At 59.0% G+C, this 20,996-nt stretch overlaps 1 protein-coding gene across 2 annotated transcripts in view; it reads right to left on the bottom strand.

Annotated features, from left to right (window-relative positions):
* SARDH (sarcosine dehydrogenase) overlaps window positions 1–20,996 on the bottom strand; it is a 64,823-nt gene that overhangs the window by 31,112 nt on the left and 12,715 nt on the right. For both annotated transcript variants that reach the window (XM_049711447.1, XM_033415342.2), the window contains 7 exons: window positions 18,041–18,145; window positions 16,777–16,906; window positions 12,874–12,960; window positions 12,460–12,550; window positions 8,227–8,368; window positions 5,583–5,666; window positions 3,598–3,711 (listed from right to left, as the gene is read on the bottom strand). In XM_049711447.1, coding sequence (XP_049567404.1) covers window positions 3,598–3,711; window positions 5,583–5,666; window positions 8,227–8,368; window positions 12,460–12,550; window positions 12,874–12,960; window positions 16,777–16,906; window positions 18,041–18,145 — 753 coding nt within the window. The remainder of the gene's footprint in view (window positions 1–3,597; window positions 3,712–5,582; window positions 5,667–8,226; window positions 8,369–12,459; window positions 12,551–12,873; window positions 12,961–16,776; window positions 16,907–18,040; window positions 18,146–20,996) is intronic.

Below are 20,996 nucleotides of genomic sequence, written 5' to 3'. Positions count from 1 at the left end.
AGGGTCAATATACAACAAATAAAAAATTTTTGTATTTCTATATGCTAGCCATGAACAATCGATGAAATTAAGAAAATAATTCTATTTACATCATCAAAAAGAATTTTTAAATGCTTACACATAAGTTTAACAAAAGAAGCGCAAACTTGTACTTAAAAACTAGAAAATATCTTTGAAAGAAATTAAAGACCGAAATAAATGGAAAGCCCTCTCATGTTTACAAAATGAAGACTCACTATTGCTAAGATGACTGTACCCCCCAAATCAATCTACCGATTAGACAGAGTCTACCGAAATCTCGGCTGGCTTCTTGGCGGAAGCTGACAAACGGATTCTAACATTCATACAGAAATGCAAGGCACCCAGAATATTCAAAACAGTCTTGAAAAAGGAGAACAAAGCTGGAGGATTCACACTTCCTCATTTCGAAACTTACTACAAAGCTAATGTACTCAAGACGGCGTGGTATAGCGCAAGGATAGAAATACAGATCAATGGAATAGAACTGAGAGTCCAGAAATAAACCCTGACGTTTGTGGTCAGTTGATTTTTCACAAGGATGCCAAGGCAGTTTGATCGGGAAAAGAATAATCTTCAACAAGTCGTGCCGGAACACCCGGATAGCCGTCTGCAAAAGCGCGAAGTTGGACCCCTTCCTCACGCCACACACAAAGCTTCCTCAGAATGCACCACAGACCTAAGTACGAGACCTAAAACGATACCATTCTGAGAAGAAAACAGAAGAGTAACTCGTTGTGACCTGGGTTAGGAAACGCCTTCTTAAATATGACACTAAAAACGCAAGGGACAAAAGAAAAACTACATAAGCTGTACTTCATCAAAATTAAGAACTTCCGTGCTGCCAACGATATCATTAAAAAAGTGAAAAGACAACCCACAGAAGGGGAGAAAATGTTTACAAATCATAAACCTGAGAAGGGACTTGTAGCCAGAATGTACGGAGAATTCTTATAACTCAATAAAAAGACAAATAGCTCAATTTAAAACTGAGCAAAATATCTGGATAGACATTTCTCCAAAGAAGATATACAAATGGCTAAATCTGCACATGAAAAGATGTTCCGCGCCAGCATCATTAGGGAAATGCAACTCAGATCTTTGAGATACCACTTCACACCCACCCGGATGGCTAGCGTCAAAAAGAGAACTACACGTGCTCACGAGGATGGAGAACCGAGAACCTCGTCCGCCGCGGGCGGAGGTGTGAAACGGTGCAGCCACTTTGGAAAAGCCTTCGCAGATCTTCAAAACATGAAACGTGGAGCTACCACATGGCCCGGCAATCCCACTCCCAGATATTTACCCGTGAGAAATGAAAACATCTGTCTAAAAACTTGCACGCACATTTTCAGAGCAGCATTATTCATAATAGCCCGAAAGTCGAACCACGCAAATGTCCATCAACAGATGAATGGATAAAGAAAAAGGAGTGTATCCATGTAATGGAATATTGTTCAGAATAAGAAGTCATGAAGTACTGACGACTTCCTAAAACATGGATGGTCCTTGAAGACATTATGCCAGTCACAGAGGACCATTGTACGAGTCCATTACGTGAAACGTCCAGATGAGGTAAAGCTACACAGACAGGAAGTAGATTAGCGGCTGCCAGAAGGTGGGGATGCGGTGAGAAAATGGGCTAATGGGTATAGGGTTTCCCTGGGGGGGAGATAAAAAGGTTCTAAAATTAGATTGCAGTGATGGTTGCAGAACCCTCTGAAAATACTAAAAGCATTGTACACTTTAAGTGGTTGGGTGGTATGGTACGTGAATATATCTCAATAAAGCTGTTTTTTTTTTTAAAAAAAAAAAAACAAGGCAACATCTCTCATTATTTCCCTCCATACGGTACGCAAACGCTTGGCTCCAGTCTCAAGGTTTCCTGCTGTCCATCTGTTTCTTCTGCTTGGTCTTCCCTTGCAATGTCACTCCATCTTTGCCCTAAACCCCTCACCCCATCGCTGAGCAGACGTGCCAATCCCACTGCTTTTACGGGGAAAAAAAAAATTATAACAGCAGAGCTGCCACTTAGGGAGCATTTACGGTGTGTGAGGGGCCCACGCCATCTCCTCCCGCCCCGTGTGGTACAGACACCACTGCCTGGGAGCAACTGTGATTAGCAGCCTCACGGCCGGGTGCCCTCTGAGGCCCAGGGGCAGTACGTGGGCCACTCAAGTTTACACAGGTGGAAACGATGAGCTATTCATCACCTGGGTCTGTCTAGTAGTGCCCCGACCCCGAGAAGCCACTGTGCGCATCTCTCCCCGCTCTGCGTTCAGTGATGCCGCGTGGGTGGGTGGGAGGGAGCGGACGGTGAGGGCATTTATACAGGGGAAACTGGCCAGCGCCGGGGATCAGGCTTCCCCCTGGGACAGCTGGTTGTTACCCGGCACCCCATGGGGTCTGCACAGCTCCTGCACAGCTCCAGGCACCACTACTCTTTATGGAGCTCCCGTCGCCCGTCAGCCATGTGGTACCTTCGCTTACACTGCTGGGGCTGCAGATCAAACCCCAGAACAGCTTCCCGGGCTGACTCTCGTCTAGCCAGGCTGGGGACGTTGCCAAGGCTGAGAACAAGTGCATGTTTCATGCTCCGGGACTGTCGAGGTGCCTTTGCGCGGGTGGGATGCAGCCGCGAAGCCAAGTTGGCATCCCCTCCCAGCGCCCACATCCTCAAGGGCCTGAACATCCCGCAGGCCTTGGAAGCCACCGTGCGGAGGTGCCAGACGGGGCCCCGTTTGCTCCCCGGAGAGGCAGCCCCCAGGGACTCCTGGGCTTTCAGACGCACATGCCTCCCCTTCCATTTCAGAAGCCGCCTCCCCCAATGCCTTTACTAGAGCAAACTTTGGAGGAAAGCGTGCTTCCTCCCCTTCAGGACCGGGTGCAGAACTAGTCACGATAAAGATGCGGGCCTGTTCAGAATGTATTAAGAGTTTCCAGGCAGCAACAGCAGAGCTTTGCTTCTAAGCAGGGGGCCCCACGTGACTGCAGGGGTCCCACACCCAGGAAGCTTCCCAGGCCACCCATCCCTGGGGACCCCCAGGCTGAGGCCTTGGCCCCCTCTCAAACAGATACCGAAGGGACTTCGCTCCCTCCCCAGTCGGCCACATGCACGGGGACACAGCACGTTCTGCTGGGTAACAAAACAGCTGGGCGGCTCAGAGGGGAAGCTGGCATAGTCTCTTCTGCAGAAGCTGCCTGTGAGAACTTCCCTGTGTGATGCAAACTCAGAGGGACTCACCTCAACCCCAACAGAAATGAGGAGCCGGGAATGGAAGGAAGGGGCCAGGAGCCGCCAGGAGCGACCTGAGAATCGGAGCAGCCCCAAGAGGCTCAGAGAGGTGAAGCACTGGCCCGAGGCCACACAGCCAGACCCAGGCCTGGCTCCAGCCCCACTCCTTGAGCAGACCTCACCGCTGCCAAAGTCTTGGTACAGGCGGGAGGGGAGGGCAGAGAACATCACCGATTCCTCCACGAAACTGAGTCGGCCAAAAACGGGGGTGGGGATAGCCGGCAGAGAGGGCCAGCCCACGGGGACGCCCGCCTTTCTGTCCCATCAGGGATGGGGCGTCCTACCACGTTGTGGTGGGGCGGGAAGTCGAAGGTGTACTCGTGGCCCAGCAGCCTGCCGTAGAGGTAGTCCTCGTGCGCCCGCTGCCTGTAGGCCCCGTAGTAGTCGTAAGGGAGCACCTGGGGCAGAAGAGGGTCGTCACCGGTCCCGCCCCCTCCTCCCCCCTCCACGCACAGCGTGGCCCGGTGCCCACGGCCTGGCCAGCCCTGAGCCGGGTCCTGCGGAAACAAAGGTCCACAGGGCAGAGCTGGTCCTGCCCTCTCCGAGCCCCGCTCTCGAGGGGCAACGCGCTGTGGACGAGGCCGGGGTGGAGGCGGGGCTCAGGCATGCCCTCCACGTTGCACAGGTGACACCATAATCTCCATGGCGGTGGGAGCGCTGGGGCCCCGGAGGGTGGAGAACGAATAGGGTGTGCTCTGGTAGGGAGGACAGCGAGGGACGGGGCTGAACGGGAAACAGGCGGGTTGACTGGGACCTCGGGGCCCACGCCAGGGCTTCTGACTCAACGCCAAGGCGCTGGGATAAGACCCAGGGTTCAGCTTGCGGAAGAAGAGGGAGGGGGAGTCGGGGCTGGGGTGGCCGCAGCGGTGGCTCCAGGTGCTGTTGTCATGGTGATCCGGGACCAGGTCCTGCTCGGGGCCAAGCCCTGCGCAAAGGGCCTCGCGCTTCCGGGAAGGGAGATCCTCCCTACAGATGAGGAAACCGAGGCGCCGAGAGACTGGAACTTGCCTCAGGTCACAGGCGAGTCCTGAGCGCCCGGCGTGGGCCCCAGAGGCTGGCCCCTCAGCCGCCACTTGCCTTGGCTTCTCCTGCACTCGGTCAGCCGCTCTCAGGGAGGCCCAGGACCCAACACCCCGCACCTGGTCCTGTTCCTGCGGATGGGGCCCCTCCTCCTCCCCCAGCCCTCCCTCCTAACATCCCAGCCTGCCGTAGCCTGGCCAGGGGTCAGGGGTTTGGGGACGTCTTGTCACCCAGTGCCCTGGACTCCCAGGATGGCTCCCGGGTGGGGACTGCACAGCCTGCCCATCTCGGGACCAGAGGTATGTCACCGATTCCTGCTCTGGTCTCATCGCCTTGCCCGCGGATTCCGGGAGAGAGGGGCTTCCAGGGCGGACCAGGCTGGCTGCAGTGGGTTCTGCAGAGACCTGCTCAAGGAGGGGTCTACCTAGGCCCCTCCTCTCTGCTGACCCCAGAGAAGCAGAGGCAGAAGCCATCAGGAACTCTGGCCTCCATCCACCTCACCTAACATGCCCTGGAACGTGCCTTGGCACATAGCTGCTACGGAGATGGGAGATGGGTCACACTGGAAGGGGACTGGTGAAACATAGCAACGGGAAAGGGGTTTTAATTTGTGCAAATCTGGATCAAATACTGTCCCCCTGGTTGTATTAGAGCATCCCCTCAGCATCACATCACCTGCTCCAGAGACCCCAGGCCGAGGGGCTCACAAGCAGGACGGTTTTGACTCTTCTCTGAGGACCCGGGTCCCTGAGAGGCACTGGGTGGGGGCTGGGCAGCCCCCAGGAGGGCACCCAGAGGCCAGGACGCTGTGAAGTACCAACTTACGAGCTAACACACAGAATGCATAATTTTGGCTAAATCCTCCTACTAACATTCACAGTTGCCGTTGCCAAAGATATATGAACCAAATTACGAGAAGACGCTCTAATTCCTCCCGTAAACCTGGGGAGCCTTGTGTGCAGCCTCCACTCTGTGGAACACCAGCTCTCCTGGCCCCTGGCCCATTTGGGCCGTGGAAGGCCGGGCATCGTGGGCGGTCAGGGATGCCTGTGGGGACATCCCACGACCTCAGGTGGACCGGCCAGGGCTCGGCTTCTCCAAAGGCCAGGTGACGCACCCACCCCACGGCACTAAGGACAGGGAGACACACAGCCACCTCCGGTGGGGAGGACGTAGGCGGGACGGTGGGCAGGGGCCGGGTGCAGGCCGGGCTGGGGGCATGGCCGCTGGGTGTCGGGGAGCCACTCACCGGAGCCGCGCCGTGGGGACTGAACCAACCCGGCCTCTCCCAGCCGTGCCGCTCCTGGAACACGCAGCCTCGTGCGAGGAGTTCCTGGTTGTGGAGGGAGAAGAGGCCCACTCAGGCCTGGCCAGACGCACAGAGAAGGGCAGGGAGGGGAGAATCCACCACCTGGCACTGCAGCAGGCAGCGGGCAAAGAGGTCCCGGTACTCGGAACCAGGACCCAAGCCCAGGCTCTGACTCCAACTGTGCGGCCCTCCCAGCACCCACACTGCCCGCCTCAAGAATCCCCCGTCTGCAGAATTACCTTCTCTTATGGACCGAATTGCACCCCCAAATTCCTATGCTGAAGCCCTAACCCCCAGTGTGACTGTATTTGGAGACGGGGCCTGTGAGGAAGGAATTAGGGTGAAATGAGGCCCTAAGGGTGGGGTCCGAAGCCTTATTAGGAGAGGAGAAGCCACCAGGGCTGTCCCTCTGCCAGGAGCAGACACAGCGGGAAGGCGGCCGCCCTCACCAGGAACCGGTCAGCAGACACCTGGATCCTGACCGCCCAGCCTCCAGAACTGTGAGAGATGAATTCGAGCCCCCCAGCCTGTGGTGTCTGCTACGGCAGCCCGAGCGGTCTGGGACACCCAGTGACCCAGCGATGCCACAGCTAAGTGTACACCCAGGAGAAATGACACCAGGGACGCAAACAAGCCCGTGCACACCTGCGTTCACAACCACCCAGAGGTGGGGACAGCCCAGGCGCCCATCAACGGATGAATGGATGGCCAGTGTGGTCCACCCGTACGATGCGATGTTATTCAGCCTGACAAAGGAAGAACATTCTGACACCTATTACATCGCAGATGAACCTCAGAGGCAAGCTAAGGAAAAGCAGCCCGGTCACCAAGGGCCACACAGGGTACGATTCCATTTATGCGAAAAGACCAGAACAGGCACATTCAGAGAGACAGAAAGTATAGATCGGTAGCTTTTCTAGGCTGGGGGGTGGGGCGACATGGGGAGTTATTGCTTCATGGGTACGAGGTTTCCTCTCGCAGTGACAAAAACATTCTGGAACTGGATAGTGGTGGTGGTTACGCAGCTCCGTGAATGTACTTAACCCCCTGCGCTGTACACTTTAGAGTGGTTAAAATGGCAAGCTGTATGCTGTGTGCACTTTACCACAATAAGAAATTACAGCAGACACAATAAAGTAATGTGGCGGCAGATTTCTTTGAAAATAAATTTAGCCTGGGGGGAAAAAAGAATCTCCGCTCTAAGGTTTGGAAGGGCCCTGTGCCTGGGGCCAACCCAGCCCAGCGCCCAGGAGGAGTGGGCTTCGGAAGCTGAGCGTGGCCGGGTGTTCAAGTGCCAGGACCGATGGGCGCCAGAGGCCAAGACGGCCTGAGTCTCCCCCTCCCCGTGGGCCACCACCTCGAGGGGGAGGGCGCTCCAGGTCACATGCCAACTGGTGACCCCCGGATGCGTCCTCCCTGGACGTCCAAGGGGGTGGCAACCAAGGACACAAAACCCACTCCCCTCCAGTGAGCGTGGAGACCCCTCCACCAGAGACGCATCACCCTTCCTGGGAGGGAAAATGGAGAGCAGGCTCCTCTATTTAACAAAACACACGCCAACCGTCAACGGCTGGGAAGTGTCACCAGGAGGGTGCTGACGAGGAAGTGAAGTGTGGGTGAAGGCAGATTCCTCCCCGGGGGCAGGGCTGCTGCACCCGCCAAGCCCCCTCCGGGCAGAACTGTGCACATGTGAGCCACGTGTCTGAGCCCATCCTCCACCCGAGAGTCATCGAGCAAGCCCTGCGCTCCTTGGGAGACTGCTGCGCTGCGGGGACGGTGCAGGCCCGGGGACAGGCTGGGGGAACCCGAGCCCACGTGGGGCCCAAGATTCCCAGCTGGCCCTCTAGGCCAGGCTGGAGGACAGGGCAGCCCGGGAGCCAAGGATGTCTCTGTCCTGGGGAGGTGCCGTGGGCACCAGCTCCCTCTGGGGTCCAGGCGCTGGAGCCCCAGATGAAGGAGACTTCTTCGGCTTAAATGTTACCTGCTCACTGCGCCCTGCCCACCTGCCTCCCGCCCCAGCCATCCAGTCAACAAACATTCCCTGAGCACCTACCCAGAGTCAGGCTCTGCGCTCAGAGTGACTGGGGCCCAGCCCCCGTTGCCAGGGTCCTCGTAGACATGGGGGCAAGGAAGGGGGGATGGAGATGGACTTGGGGTTGGGGGGGGTAATGGGAGCACAGGGAAGGCACCTGGGTTGTCAGGGGCCTGGGAGAGTGCCCAGGGGTAGGCCCCAGGAAAGGGCACCTGACGATGGGTTTCATCATATAAGTAGAAGCTTGCCAGGGAGGAAGGACATCCCAAGCAGGCCCCACAAGCAGGAGCACGTCTTCTTAGCACGCCACTGCCTGGTCCTGCCCTCCTGATGGGCGACTGCACACACCTGCCGGTGCACCTGGCCCTCACGACCCCCCACTGTGCTCCAGGCACATTCCCTCGGTAAGTGCCCAGGGAGCGAAGGAGCCAACACCTGCCCTGCAGCTGGGGGCGGGGGGGCGTTGCATGCACTCTGTCACCCCACACCTGGGGCTCCCTGAAAGCGCCGGCAGCCGGCACAGAGCAGGCACTGTGTGGGGGGGGTTGGCACCTCGTGCAGGGGGTCCGTCCTCATGTTGCGTCCAGCCAGGGGCTCGTCGTGGGGGAAGACGACCGAGTAATTCTTGGAGTAGGACTCGTGGCTGCGCTCTCGAATCCAGCGGCCGTGGTCCGTGAGCGAGTGATGGAAGCGCCTGTCGTGGATGGAGTGGCCCGTCACTGCCTTGGGGACCCTTGTCCCCTCCACGGGAGTCCTCCCTATGGCTCAGGCCTCAGGGGGGCTCCTGGCTCTCCGTTCTCCCACTGAGGGGCCTTGGGCAGCCCGCAAATCTCGGGGAGCCCAGCGTCCTCGCCTGCAGCCCCCTATAGCTGACGGGCGCAGGGAGTGGACACCGCAGGCTCAGGGCCTCAGGCTGGGGAAGTGCGTGGGGTGAGCCATGGGCCCCGGGCCGGACAGGCCCCGATGATCTCATGAAAGCTAACGTGAGGGATCTTCGGAGTTTAGGGTCAGCAGATGTGATGGAGCGCCCCTTTCCCCTCGGTGCCCCTCAGCAGAGGCAAGGGGTGAAGGTGACGGCCTCTCAGGTCAGACCCCCAGGAGGCGCAGAAGAGTGGGAGAAGTCCCAGCTGTGTTGGGGGCACTGCTCCCAGGGATGGTGTGGCCGCGATCCCTGCACGTGTGTCCCCTGGCAGCTGGGGGGACACCAGGTGCAGCCACTCCACCCATGGTGGTGTCCAACTCCGCCCGCGGATCCCACACGAACTCCTGCTGAGCTGAGAGGCCCCTCCCCCAGCCTTCATGGAGGGAGGACAGCCAGGGGCAACCAGCAGCCCTTCCGCCTGGTCCCGAGTGGCCACAGTTGCTGGGCTGCCTTACACGCTGCGCCCTGCAGCCCCTCCCAGGAACAGCCCACCTCTCAGGCGCCCAGCTCACTGCGGCCCCCGCCTGCCCACTCCTTCACTCCCCGCCTGTTGGCATCTCACGTGTCCCATGGGGCCCCCTCCCCCCGGCTGTGTCCCCATCAGTGCTGCTGTCCTCAGGGGCCGGTCTGGCCTCGGCAGGGCTCCTCAGCTGCTCTGACCTGGGCAGGGGCAGGGGCAGGGGCTGCCGATGTGGGAATTAGCATGACAGACACTATTCATAGTGATTGCCGTCGTGTAAGGAGCCCTTTTCCAGGGCACGCCCAGGGCTGAGGGCCACCTGCAAGAACCCCTCGTGCAGTCCTCAGAGCGGCCTCAGGTGTGGGGCTCCTGGTTTGACTCATTCCACGCGATAGGAACCTGCTGCACTGAGCCAGGAGCTTCCAGAAAGAAGGGGGGCCACGAAGAACCGCCAGGGGCCTGGGGAAGGGTCCCAGCGGCAGCACGTGGGGCTGCAGGAGCAGGCTGGCGAGGGGCTGAGCCGGGGCGGGAGGAGGCCAAGAGACTCACCCCCCTTGGCAGCAGGAGCCCAGTGGCTCCTGGGATGGGACGTGGTCACCCACCCAGCCTCGCTGAGAGTGGGGCTCCTGGGGGGCTCTCAAGGGGGGAGGTGGAGCCTCAGTTGTCCTCTCAGACCCCCTGGGTGGCAGGGACCAGGGAGGGGGATGGGCCTGAGGCAGGGCTGGGTGATCCCTGCACAGGCACATCCGGCCCCTCTAGACAGGCCCCCACCAGCCCCTCTGCTCGCCCCTGTGCACACCTGTGGGTGTCAGGGGCGGGGGCACTCAGCTCAGCCCAAGCACGACAGGGGTCAGCAGCGGAAGGACCACTCCCCGTGGTCCACAAGGACCGTTTTCCACCTGCATACAAGCGGGCAGAGGGGCCTGCAGCCAGGGTCCGGCGTCCAGCCACCCTCCTGACATAACAAAGAGCGACTTCTCCTTCCCTGGTTGCCAGGACCCCAAGAGCTTTCTTTAAAAACAACGGCCCGTGCTCTGGGCCCCACCTGTGCCAGGCCCTGGGGGAGGCGACGCATCCCTACCATGAGCCTCAAATGCACTCCACTGAGAAGATGGATCATTGTTCCCATTTCACAGACGGGGAAACCAAGGTCAGGGAGGAGGAAGAACTGGCTAATTGGTGGGGGGCCGGGACAGCTGAGAACCTGTTTGGGTGTCCAAAGGGGGTGCCTCTGCCACCATCCGTGAGGCAGCTGCTGTGGCCTGGAGGGCACCTGGTGCCAGGCCAGCCCCGGGAGCCTCACATGCAGGCCAGGGTCCAGACACGCCCTGGACCCGGCCCTGGGCCCCGATCGCCTCCTCAGGCACCTCTCTCCCCAAGCCTGTCCTCCGCGTGTAAGACTAGGAGGTGACATGGGTCAGAGCTCTGCTCTGACCTTCTGAGTGTCTAAGCAGGGGCACAAGGCTGGCGCTCCCTCGTCCGGGTTTTTTGGTGACTCCCTGACACAGTGCCCTCGTTTCCTGGCTCTGCCTCTCTTGTGGTGCCTGGGTCTCCATGCCCCGCTCAGGCCAGGGAAGCAGAACATCCCATCAGTGCTGAGAGGCCCCGGGTGCCAGTGTCACAGCTGGTCCGGTGGTGGCAGCCGTCCAGTATGTGAGTGGGGATGGGGGCGGGGGGGGTGGGTGCTGGGTGGACACGGACGCCCCACATCAGTGACCGCTCAGGCCCGATGCCATGAGCCGGTCATCTCCTGGGTGCATTGCCCGGGCCAGAAAGGCGGGTGGCCCAGATCAGAGCCCTGACCCCTACCCACTGGGCCCCAGCACTCAGGGGCTCCCTCCCTGGGCCCTCTGCCTTCCAACCTGTGACACAGGCCCCAGCCAGGCCGGGGCAGAGGCAGGAGCTCTGCCTTCCACCCACAAACACGCCCACAAGACGCTCCCTCTAATGTCACAGCTTGTGAGAAGAGGCGGCTGAGGAGGGAGGCTCAGACCCATGCCAGGGGCCTCCACCAGCCCCAGAGGTGAGAGGCCACTCGGCGAGGTCGAGGATACGCCCTGGTCCGTCCGATTCCAGTGCTGAGGCCTCACCCCGCGAGGGAAGCCGGACGGCAGACAGCCCTGCAGGGCTGGAGCTGGGCCCCTGCCCACTGGCTCGCACGCGGGGTGACTTCAGACAAGATGCCTCTTGCGACGGCGCCTCTGTTTCGCTGTTTGTAGTGGGAGGGGCTTGGACTGGCCCATCCCTGAGGCCCCATGCAGCTTTATCATTTCTGGAACATTCCTCTCTTGGGAGAGCACGTGGGCACAGACCCAGACAGACTCCAAGGTGGCGCCAGAGCGGACCACGCTGTGCCAGGCGCCATGGAGGGGGTGGCAGTGTTGGGGGGACCTCAGGGTATGTCTGTCTGTCTCTGTGGGGGCCAGACATCCCCCCCAGTGGACGCGAGGTCCCCAGCGGGCCAGGCAGGGACGAGGTGAGCAGAGGAGCTGGGGTGCGCTGAGCTGAACCAGCAGCACCTCCAGCCCTGCCACCTCCAGCCCTGCTGGGCAGCTGGGATCTCCCCAGTCAGAGCGGAGCGGGCCGAACACCCACAGAGGCCCCTGCAAGCCGCTGCCTCGACTGCCACCTGCAGGGCTCGGGGCGCAGAACTGCCGCCTGGGGGCCAGACCCCAGCCCCACCGATTGCCACCTCCGGACCCTGCCTGGGGGCACCCGCATCCCTGTCCTGACTCATAGAGGTCAGTGAGCAACCAGGACGCCTCCCAACTCTGATATCAGTGCCCCCTGGGCTCAGCTCAGCTTTGTTTAGTGTTTCCGTGTGCAGACCTGATGCCGAGCGTTTTACCTACACAGACACGCTCACTGCTGCCGGCGACATTTACAGCATATACACCACACCCCAGATTACAGAGAGGAAAGTGCTCGGCACAGGGTCTGACTGATTCCAGACACCCTGTGAGTGACGGATGGATGCAGCTGACATGGCGCTCAGGGCTGCCTGTCTCCCAGACCTGCACATGTCCTAACAAGGACCACCAGTTCAGCCCCATTTCCTGGGCAGCCTGTGCAGTCCCTCCTGCTCCCCGGGCCTCAGTCTCCCGATCTGCAAAGTGGGATGATAAGATCCCACTGCTGATCCCAGAGCTGTCAGGCGGGTCAGGCAGGACACTGGGACAAGAGGTCCTGGAAACTGCAGAGGGCCATGGAGCTGCCAAACCCAGGCAGCACCGCCCCCGCTGGCAGGCTTCTTCCCTTTCTTCCCTTACTGCCACCTCTTCCAAGAAGCCCTCTGGATTTCAGGGAAGGCTCCTTTCTAAATAGCCCTGGATATTTACCCCACCCCACCCCACCCCACCCTAGGGCAGCCGCCTCCTGCCCGCGGGTCCCAGCAGGCCCTTGCCTGATGTCGTAGCTGTGCATGTCCTTCTCCGGGCGCCCGTGGATGATCCAGTGGGCCAGCTCCTGCCCACAGCCACCTCCCAGCATCATTCCTGGCAGGAGCAGAGCCGCAGGTCTGCGATCCCCCGCCAGGGCCCTGCACCTCAGTTCCGTGCCCCTCCCACCTCTATGGGCAGCATCAGCCCCTAAGCCCTGGATCTCACACCTGGGGTGCCACACACCTCCTAACGGGACCTCACCCCCTCCCGGCAGGCTTGTCCCATCTCCACCCCTGTCAGGGCTGCAGTGCTGCCAGGCCCAGCACCCCAACCCGGGGTGGGGGGTGGGGCTCTGAGAACCGAAGGAGAGGCCCAGTTGGCTGTCTTCACTTGCAGGGATGCCAGGGAGTCGGGGACGCACTGCTGCCCACGCTTACCTGCACTGTTGAAGCCGCAGCCCAGGAAGAACCCACGGAGCTCGGGTGCCTCCCCCATCAGGGGCTTGTGGTCTGGTGTGAATGACTCTGAAAGGAAGGGGTAGGCCTGAAGCTCCCTCCTGGCCACATGCTCCTGGGTGGTGTCTCCCAAGAGGGCAGTAATTGAGGTGGGGGTGTGTAGGTGCCTCCTTCATCCAGACCCTCCCTATCCTCAAGACCCAGCTCAACGCTGCTTCCTCCAGGAAGCCTCCGTGATTGCTCCTGCCACATTCCCCTGAGTTCCTCAGCATTTACGACCTGAACTGCGTTCTGCCTTGGGGGGGTCCTGGTGTGTCTCATGACTATCACCATTCTCCTGCTGGTGAGGGGCCGCTCCCTGAGCCCCCATCACTGCACAGGGCTCCCAGTCACTGTACCATCTTCCTGCTGTGTCACTGCAGGGCACTCTTGCCCACTGGACCACGAGTACCTTGAGGGCAGGGGCTGGGCTTTGCTCACTGTGTGCGGTGTCTCGAGGCCTAGCACAGGGCCCAGCAAACAGTAGGTGCTTGAAAAATGTTCACTGAGTGAATGAAGGATCGTAAGTTCTTTGGGAGAGGAGACCAAGTCTCTCGCTTCTGTCTGCTGCCAGCGTGCCGAGAGCAGAGGCCAGGATTGGAGGGCATAATGATAAAGAGCTGGACTTTGCAGCCACAGTCCTGGGTTCAAACCCTGCTTCACCCCTTCCCAGCGTGTGACCTTGGCTCAGAGCCGCCTTGATTTCCTCATCTGTAAAATCCGGATCAGGGTATTTACTTCACGGGGCTGTGAGTTAGTCGGTCTGCAAATATTTGCAGCCCACCTGTTTGTGCCCAGAACTCAGCCACGGGAGGTGGTTCCGAACAAGACAAGCCCCACCCCTCGGGGAGCCGACGGGAGAGTGAGAGGGACAGAGAGTAAGTGGGTAAATAAGGGGAAAAGGGAATGCCTGGGGAGAAAACACAGGGGGATTCTGGGTCTGGAGTGACCAGAGGGCTGGCCGCTCCTAACCGCCCCCTGGCGCCATCATAACCCCGGGTCACAGAGGAGGACGCTGCACAGCAAGGAGCTGGGGCCGCCGGTCAGGGCTGCCTGGCTCCCAGCCGGGCCCTCAGCCGCCGTGTGCACTGGTCACAAGCGCTGTCTTTCTCCCGGCGACCCTGGTCTCCGATCTTCAGCGTCTGAGCTGAAGGAGGCCACCAGCCCTGGGAAGCTGGGGAGCCTCCCAGACAGCCACAGGGGAGGTGGGAGAAGCAGGGCGGAGAGGAGGGCAGGGCCTAGGGTCAGTCCCTGGAGGCCGCGGTGACACTGGTGAGCCTCCGGGGGAGGCGTCAGGAGGGGCGGCAGCCCTGTGAGGAAGCGTCAGGGGCCTCTCTGGGGACTGTGCGGAGGCCGGGCTGCAAGGGGCAAGCTGGGGACCGGGTGGGGGGCGGGTGGGGGGCAAGCGGGGGGCGGGGGGCGGGGCGCAGGGGGCGGCTCCAGCGACAGTGATGGGAGGATGCAGTTATGTTCGGGGATGACCCGGTGAGCACTTCGGGAGTGTTGTAAATGTTTCCACAATGTTCTGAGCAGCCTTACAGAAAGCCAGCAGGAGGGAAGTTTGGGGGTCAAGGTCGCCTGGATGTTTAACAAATGACTCGAGAGGATGCAGGATGCATGGGACAGGGGCCCCCACCTTGGCTCTGACCTCCCGACCTTGGAATGAGAGGTCTCCCCGCCCCCAGCTTCCCCGAAGTCAAGGGGGCCTGGGACTTCCCTGTTCTGCTCCGGAGGCCGAGGGTCGTTGACCGGCCTGTCCTCCCTGGTGAGAAGTGCTGATGTCCCCACGGAACCTCCCTCGCAGCTGGGAAACCAGACTCCACATGCATCTCCCCCCCCGTAGGGCTTCCTGGGGGCCATGACCCCCAGTCCAATTAAAGCGAGAATGCTCCCGTGCCCCTGGGATTGCTTTGGGCCTGGGTTTCTCACTGCCAGCCCCACGCAGCCCCGGGAAGCTGCCGGGGCAGTGAGCCCTCGGCTCTCACACCGCACCCTGTGCCCCGAGACCCTGGGGTTGGCCGGGGGACCCCAGCTGCCTCTCCCCAGAAAGCTGTCCTCTCACCAAAGGCTCTTTCGTGAGCTGAACAGATTAAAGCAGTCGGGGCTGGCGGCTGTGCAGACACCGTGTGTGCCGGAACCAGGAAGCCTGGACTCCCCGTCAGTCCGCAGGCTGGTGTCGGGACCCCTCCCCTCCCCTGGCCTGGCCTGCCCCTCACGCCCTGCTCAGCCTGTAGGAAAGGCTTTGACGGCTGGCCTGGGCCTTGCCCTGCAACCTAACGTGTGGCTTCCTCGCCTCACTCCGCCTGTCACCCATTTCACAGATGCGGACACCGAGGCTCAAGGAACTCAGCGCCTCAGACACAAAGTTTCCTCTTTGGGCAACTGTACCTTTCGGAACCTCTCTCCACCCCTAAGTAGGCACATCCTACCCGTTTCTTGCCTTTCTTGAGGATGAAAGCGATCCCATCCGTGCAGGAAGGAGGGGGTATGCCCACGTGTTTCTGCTGGAACCAGCCTGGGGTGGCGTGTCTCGCCCGCCCGGAACCCTGGCCCCGCAGCCCCCCACGGCACCCTCTGGGTGGCCCACCCTGCTCCCACCAGCCCTGTACCTCCTGCCCTCAGCCCCGCAGCTGAAACGTCTGGGCCCCAGGGCCAGCTTGGGCCCCTCTACGCCCAGAGGCCACCGTCTGCCAGGACCCCAGGCCAGCAGCCTCACCCCTGCACCCCAGTGCCGTCACACGGGAACGTGCTGCCCCCTTGTCCCGAGCCCACCCGCCTTGGGTTCCAGCTTCGGGAGCTCCGCCCAGCCTCCCACACAGGCTCCCCCGCTGCGCTCCCCACGTGCCCGGGCACGAGGCAGGCGCTCAGCCGTCAGAAGGAGCTGGGCGGATGCTGTGCGAGCTCCCCCACACCATGTCCCCGCTGACGTTGTCCCGGGCTTGAATCTTATTCTAGAACCTTCTCCATCTGCACACAGCCTTTGAGACACTCAGCGTGCCTGGGCCTCCCCCACCCTGGGGTCCCTGAGCTCCCTGGGCAACCCCAGGATTGCCCTCTCTCAGGCTCCGTCGTCGAGCGGTCACCTCTCCGTGCTGAGCTGTGAGTGACCAGTGCTGGGACAAGTCACATCAGTTTGAATGTCCAAAGGCTAGCCTGGCCGGCAGGCCCTAAACAATAAACTAGTGGCCTTGGCCAAACGTGTCAGTGCTGGGGGTCCGAGTCCACCCCGCCTGGTGTTCGATCCCCGTGGGCACCGACCGGCCGGGCAGGGTCAGGGGCTGCACCGTGCATACCCAAGGGGGGCACTGGAAGCTGAGCCACTCTGTTCTGCCCCTTTCCCTCCAGCTTCCTGCAGCTCAGCTTTCCCAGGGGCCAGAGGGGAGGCACCGGCTTGGGCCTTTCCATGCTGTGTGGGCGTGTGGCCCTGCTGGCCTGCCTGCCGAGGGCAGAGGGCAAAGGGGGCGAGGCTGACCTGGGATGGGGGTCTGCAGGCCTGTGAGGACGGCATCAGGGAGGAGCTTGGCCCTGCGCTCCGTGCTCAGCCTCACCAGGCGCTGGGAGGGCGCTCATCCCACCTTACGGATGAAAACACCACGTTCCAGGGACGAGTCAAGCAGGGATTGAGCCCGGCGGGACCTCAGGAGGGACTCACGCGCGCGTGGGCGGGAGGAAGCCTGGCTGTGTGCCCGTGGGCGGACTTCTGCCCTCACCGAGCTCACGTCCTTTGCCTGCAGAGAAGAGCGAGCGCGGCACCCGAGGCCCAGGACGGAGGGACGGCCGGCGCGCGCCCGGCGCAGGCCAGCCTCAGGGGGCAGCCCCCCCGCCGGCTCCAGGCCCCCCACTCACCTGGGCCGCAGACTGTGGACTTAATCCCCGTTTTCTCCAGCACGGGGACCCGGTTGACGGCACCTTCAATGTGCTGGGTGAACACATCCCAGTCCAGGTCGAAGAGGCCAAAGGCAAACTTGTCCGACACCTGGGGAGGCGGGCAGGGAACTGCCCTGTGACAGCGCCCCACGGGAGTGAGAGCCAGGCAGGGCCTGGCCAGCCTCTCCATTAGGTGGTGACAGCGCTGGGCTGGTCCCGCAGTGTGTCTCCCCTCCCCGACCCCTCAGCGGCCCGTCTGCGCCCCCTTCCCACCCCGCCCCAGGCCCGCCTGCTCTGCCCGGTCTCCCTGCCGCCCGCCCTCCTTCACCCCATTCACCTAAGTCAGATCGGCCCTACGTGAGCGGACCCTGCCCACGTCTGCCACCAACCCACAGCCACGCTGACCTTCCTTCGGGTCTTCGGGAAAAGCAAGCCTGATCTGACTTCAGGGCCTTCACCTCCACCTGGGGCAGCTCCTCCCCCGCCTTCTGTCTGCTTGACGTCAGCTCCTCAGGGAGCCCTGCCCGACCACCGTCCAAAGGACATCCTTCCACGCATCTCTCTAGGCTTATCCTCAGCCTGCTAACTTCACTCGGGGCACAGACCACCATCCCAAATGCATTACTTCTTTGCTTATTTACTGTGTGTCTCCCCACCAGAATAGAGGCCTCTGGGGACAGGGACTCTTATTTTGGTCTCCCTCTTTCTCCCCAAAGTTAAACAGTATCTGGCTGAAAGGACTCATTTTGTTGTTCAATTTGTAGACTAAATGCATGAGTATGGGAGCTGGGGTGGTCCGTACATGCTCGAGGGGGCTGGGGGGTGCTGAGGGGGCCGCTGGCCCTGCATGAACCCCAGGAGCTGCCGGCAGAGCAGCCCAGGCTGGAGGGAGATACAGCTGCAACCACGGGGGGTGGGGGAGGGCATGGGATTGTTTGTTGATGGACAGAGGGCTTCAATGCTTTCATAACCTTCTAAAGTCATTATTTCACACTTTGCAGCCTCTGATGATTGATGTTTTGAGGCAAGCCCTCCACCTGCCCCGAGTCTGGATCTGCCTGTGTGCCAGGTTCTTCAGGGGTTGGAAAAAATGGGTTTGACCTTGACCTTGTGGGGTGGGGGACCTGCCACTTCTCAGGTAAGCCCCCAGGGTCGGGGGAGCTCCGGGGGGACAGTCTCCGGAAGAAGGCTCCTCCACGCTGAGACGCGGCCCCAACCCCTCCCTCGAGCCCTGGTATCTCACCTCCTCCCAGAAGATGGGGTTGGTCTCGTAGCCGCCCACGGACAAGGCGTCCCCTTGGAGGCGGAGGTAGATGGAAGCGTCGTGGTCGCGGACGTTGGGCATGTTCTGCAAGGTGGAGCACAGAGGCCTCGGGATCAGGGTCACAGACCCAAGCTGGGCCCACGGTGCCACCTCCTCGTTGTAGGACCCTGAGGACAGGGTGGACCTGGGGCCTCTGGGTCACACAGTGGACAAACCACCCCACTGAAACCCCATAAGACAGCAGCAAAGATGGAAGGACGGAGGGAGGGAAGAGAAAAGGGTAACCCACAGAACACAGCAGACGGGGGATCTCAACCAACACCGGAGGTGCAGAGTGGATGGGGGAGGGCCGGTGCCTTAGCTCAGGGCTGGGAGAGGGGAGACAGTCTGCCAGCCTCTGTCCAGTCCCCTCCAATCTGCAAAGGCCGAGCCTAGGGCAACCCCAGGTCCCTCTGCAGGGGGCGGTGGGCCGAGTGTGTACGTGTGCATGCACGCATGTGTGTGAGTGTGCATGTGTGTGTGAGTGTGAGAGGGAGTATGTGCGTGTACGTGAACAGGAAGTTGGACTAGGGTCTCTTCAAAGCAATTAGACCCAGATCCCTTCCATCCCCGCTGCGTGCAGCCCAGGGCCTGGCCCTACCCTGCAGGGGCCCTGAGGTCTGTCTCTGGAGAAATGGGTCCCCAGGGGCTCCAGGCTCTGGGGAGGTGAGAAGCCGGCTGCCATCCCCCCTCGACAACAGACTGGAGAGTCTTCTGTGGAGACACTGAGTGGTCTGGGGAAGACTCCAGACGCTGACATGGAGATCCCTCACCAAAGAGAAGGGCATTCGACAGAAGGACCGGATAAGGCCAAGGACATCTTCCAGATATTAGGCTAAAACAGATTAAGGCATGGAAATCAGGAAAGGGAAAAAAATAAGAAAATTAGAAATTCAATCCTGAAGGTCCAACGTCCACCTTACAGGGGTTCCAGGAAGAGAAAACAGAGAAAATGGAGTAGAAGGAAAGTCAAAGCAAAAATCCAAGATGATTTCTCCGACTGAAAATCGTGAATCTCAGTATTGAAGGGCCCACAAGTGCCCACCAAGCCCTGTGACTGGACCAGGCCTGCACCAAGGCCACATCAGGATGGAACATCCGGTGAACTGGTGGGTCCTAAACAAAGAAACAGCATTCCTGGAGGCTGAAGACCTGGAACAAAGTCCTCAAAATTCTGAAAGACGATTTTAAATACAGAATTCTCGACCCAGTCAATTCGTCAACCGACTGTAAGAAAGAATAAAGATTTTCTTCAGACATTCATGGACACAAAAACGTTTATTTTCCAGGTACCCTTCTCAGTAAGTGGCCAGAGACCATATGCCATGGATCCGGAGAGCAGCAGATCCAAACAGAAGATGGGTGAGGAAGGTCCCAGGGTAACAGCCGGTCAGAGGCTGATGGAGAAGATAAGAAGGCAGCGGGAGGAGTCCTTCAGGGGAGGGGAATGGGACTTACAGACTTTATGGGATTTCTCTGCCATGTATGAGTATGCAGAAAATATTACTGATATGGGCTTCCCTGGTGGCGCAGTGGTTGAGAGTCCGCCTGCCGATGCAGGGGACACGGGTTCGTGCCCCGGTCCGGGAAGATCCCACATGCCGCGGAGCGGCTAGGCCCGTGAGTCATGGCCGCTGAGCCTGCGCGTCCAGAGCCTGTGCTCCGCAACGGGAGAGGCCACAACAGTGACAGGCCCGCATACCGCAAAAAAAAAAAAAAAAAAGAAAAGAAAAAACCCGAAAATATTACTGATAGGTGTTTGACAGATCTGTTGAGATGTTTGGGGGAAAATTGTGACAGTTATGAATACAGATGCAAATATCCTTGACAAAATACTAGGAAACTGAATCCAGCAACATAGAAAAAGGATTACATACCATGACCAAATAGGATTTATCCCGGGAATGCAAGGTTGGTTTAACTTCTGAAAATCTGTGTAATATACCATTATCAATAAAGGACAAAATCCATTAATTATTTCAATAGATGCAAAAAAAGCATTTGACAGATAAAACACTTTCATGATAAAAACACCCAATGTCTAGGAATAGAAGGGAGCTTCCTGATAAAGAATATCTGAGAAACACCCACAGCAAATGCCTACTTATTTGCAGTCTTTCCTCTAAGACCAGGCCAAGAGAAGGAGGTCCACTGTCGCCACTGCCATTCAACATTGTACAGGAGGTCCTGGCCAGGGCAGGAATCAGGCAAGAAAGACTAATTAAAGGCAACCAGAGGGAAAAAAAGTAAAACTATCTCTAGGTGCAGATGACATGATCTTACGTAGAGAAAATCCTAACGACCCCACTAAAAACGATTATAACTTATAAAATAGTTCAACAAGGTTGCAGGATACAAGGTCAATATACAACAAAAAGCCACTGTATTTCTATATACCAGCAGTGAACAATCAAAAATGAAATTAGGAAAATAATTCAATTTACGATATCAAAAATAATAAAATGCTTACAAATAAGTTTAACAAAAGAAGTACGAAACTTGTACTCTAAAAACTAGAAGATGCCTTTGAAAGAAATTAAAGAAGATGTAAATAATGGAAAGACCTCTCAGGTTTACAAAATGAAGACTTACTATTGCTAAGAGGACAGTACCCCCCAAACTGATCTACAGATTCAACACAGCTCCCACCAAAATCTCAGCTGCCTTCTTGGCAGGAGTTGACATGCTGACCCTAAAATTCATATGGAAGTGCAAGGGACCCAGAATATTCAGAGCAATCTTAAGAGAAGAACAAACACGGAAGACTTACACTTCTGATTTCAAAACTTACTACAAGGTTAATACAATCAATTAACAAACATAACATAAGGATAGACATATATAGATCAACGGAATAGAACTGAGAGTCCAGAAATAAACCCTCACACTTATGGTC

This window comes from Orcinus orca, chromosome 6 (genome assembly GCF_937001465.1).
Source record: "Orcinus orca chromosome 6, mOrcOrc1.1, whole genome shotgun sequence".
NCBI classification, from domain to species: Eukaryota; Metazoa; Chordata; class Mammalia; order Artiodactyla; family Delphinidae; genus Orcinus; species Orcinus orca.
Note: the sequence above shows the minus strand (reverse complement) of the source record. Positions and strands in the feature narration are given on the sequence as shown.